General features: G+C 63.6%; 1 protein-coding gene across 1 annotated transcript in view; it reads left to right on the forward strand.

The window, feature by feature from the left end:
• The first annotated feature begins 155 nt into the window (after positions 1-155).
• The window catches only part of DDN (dendrin), a 2,187-nt gene continuing 1,938 nt past the window's right edge, over positions 156-404 (forward strand). The window contains exon 1 of the mRNA XM_006755562.1: positions 156-170. Within this exon, the coding sequence (XP_006755625.1) occupies positions 156-170 (15 nt within the window). The remainder of the gene's footprint in view (positions 171-404) is intronic.

A 404-nucleotide genomic window follows, 5' to 3' on the forward strand; every position in this document is an offset into this window, starting at 1 on the left:
GTGGTGGGGTGGGTCCGGACTTCCCCAGGCACAGCCAGTGCTGCTGCGCCCCCTTCTCTTTCCCACGGCCCCCAACCCATCCGGAGAGCTAGAGTTTGACCTATCCCGCGCTGTCCGGGGAAACAGGCATGGGTGTGAAAAGGGCAGGAGGTGAGATGGGGCAGACGCCGGTAAAGTGTGCATGGAGGGATGGTGAAAAATCCCGTTTAGACTTCAGCCCCAACATGTATGTGCACGTGCGCGCGCGCGCGCGCACACACACACCCTTCCACATGGCTGCCCAAAGTGGTCTGTAGAGCTCCCAGCTCCCCGGACCTCGGCTCCCTTCCCCCACAAACTGCTCACCTGGGTTCCTGCTCATTGTCCCAGGTGTGGGCCGCGCCCGGGATGCCCTGAGCCGCCTC

Source organism: Myotis davidii, unplaced genomic scaffold (genome assembly GCF_000327345.1).
Source record: "Myotis davidii unplaced genomic scaffold, ASM32734v1 scaffold290, whole genome shotgun sequence".
Classification (NCBI taxonomy): domain Eukaryota; kingdom Metazoa; phylum Chordata; class Mammalia; order Chiroptera; family Vespertilionidae; genus Myotis; species Myotis davidii.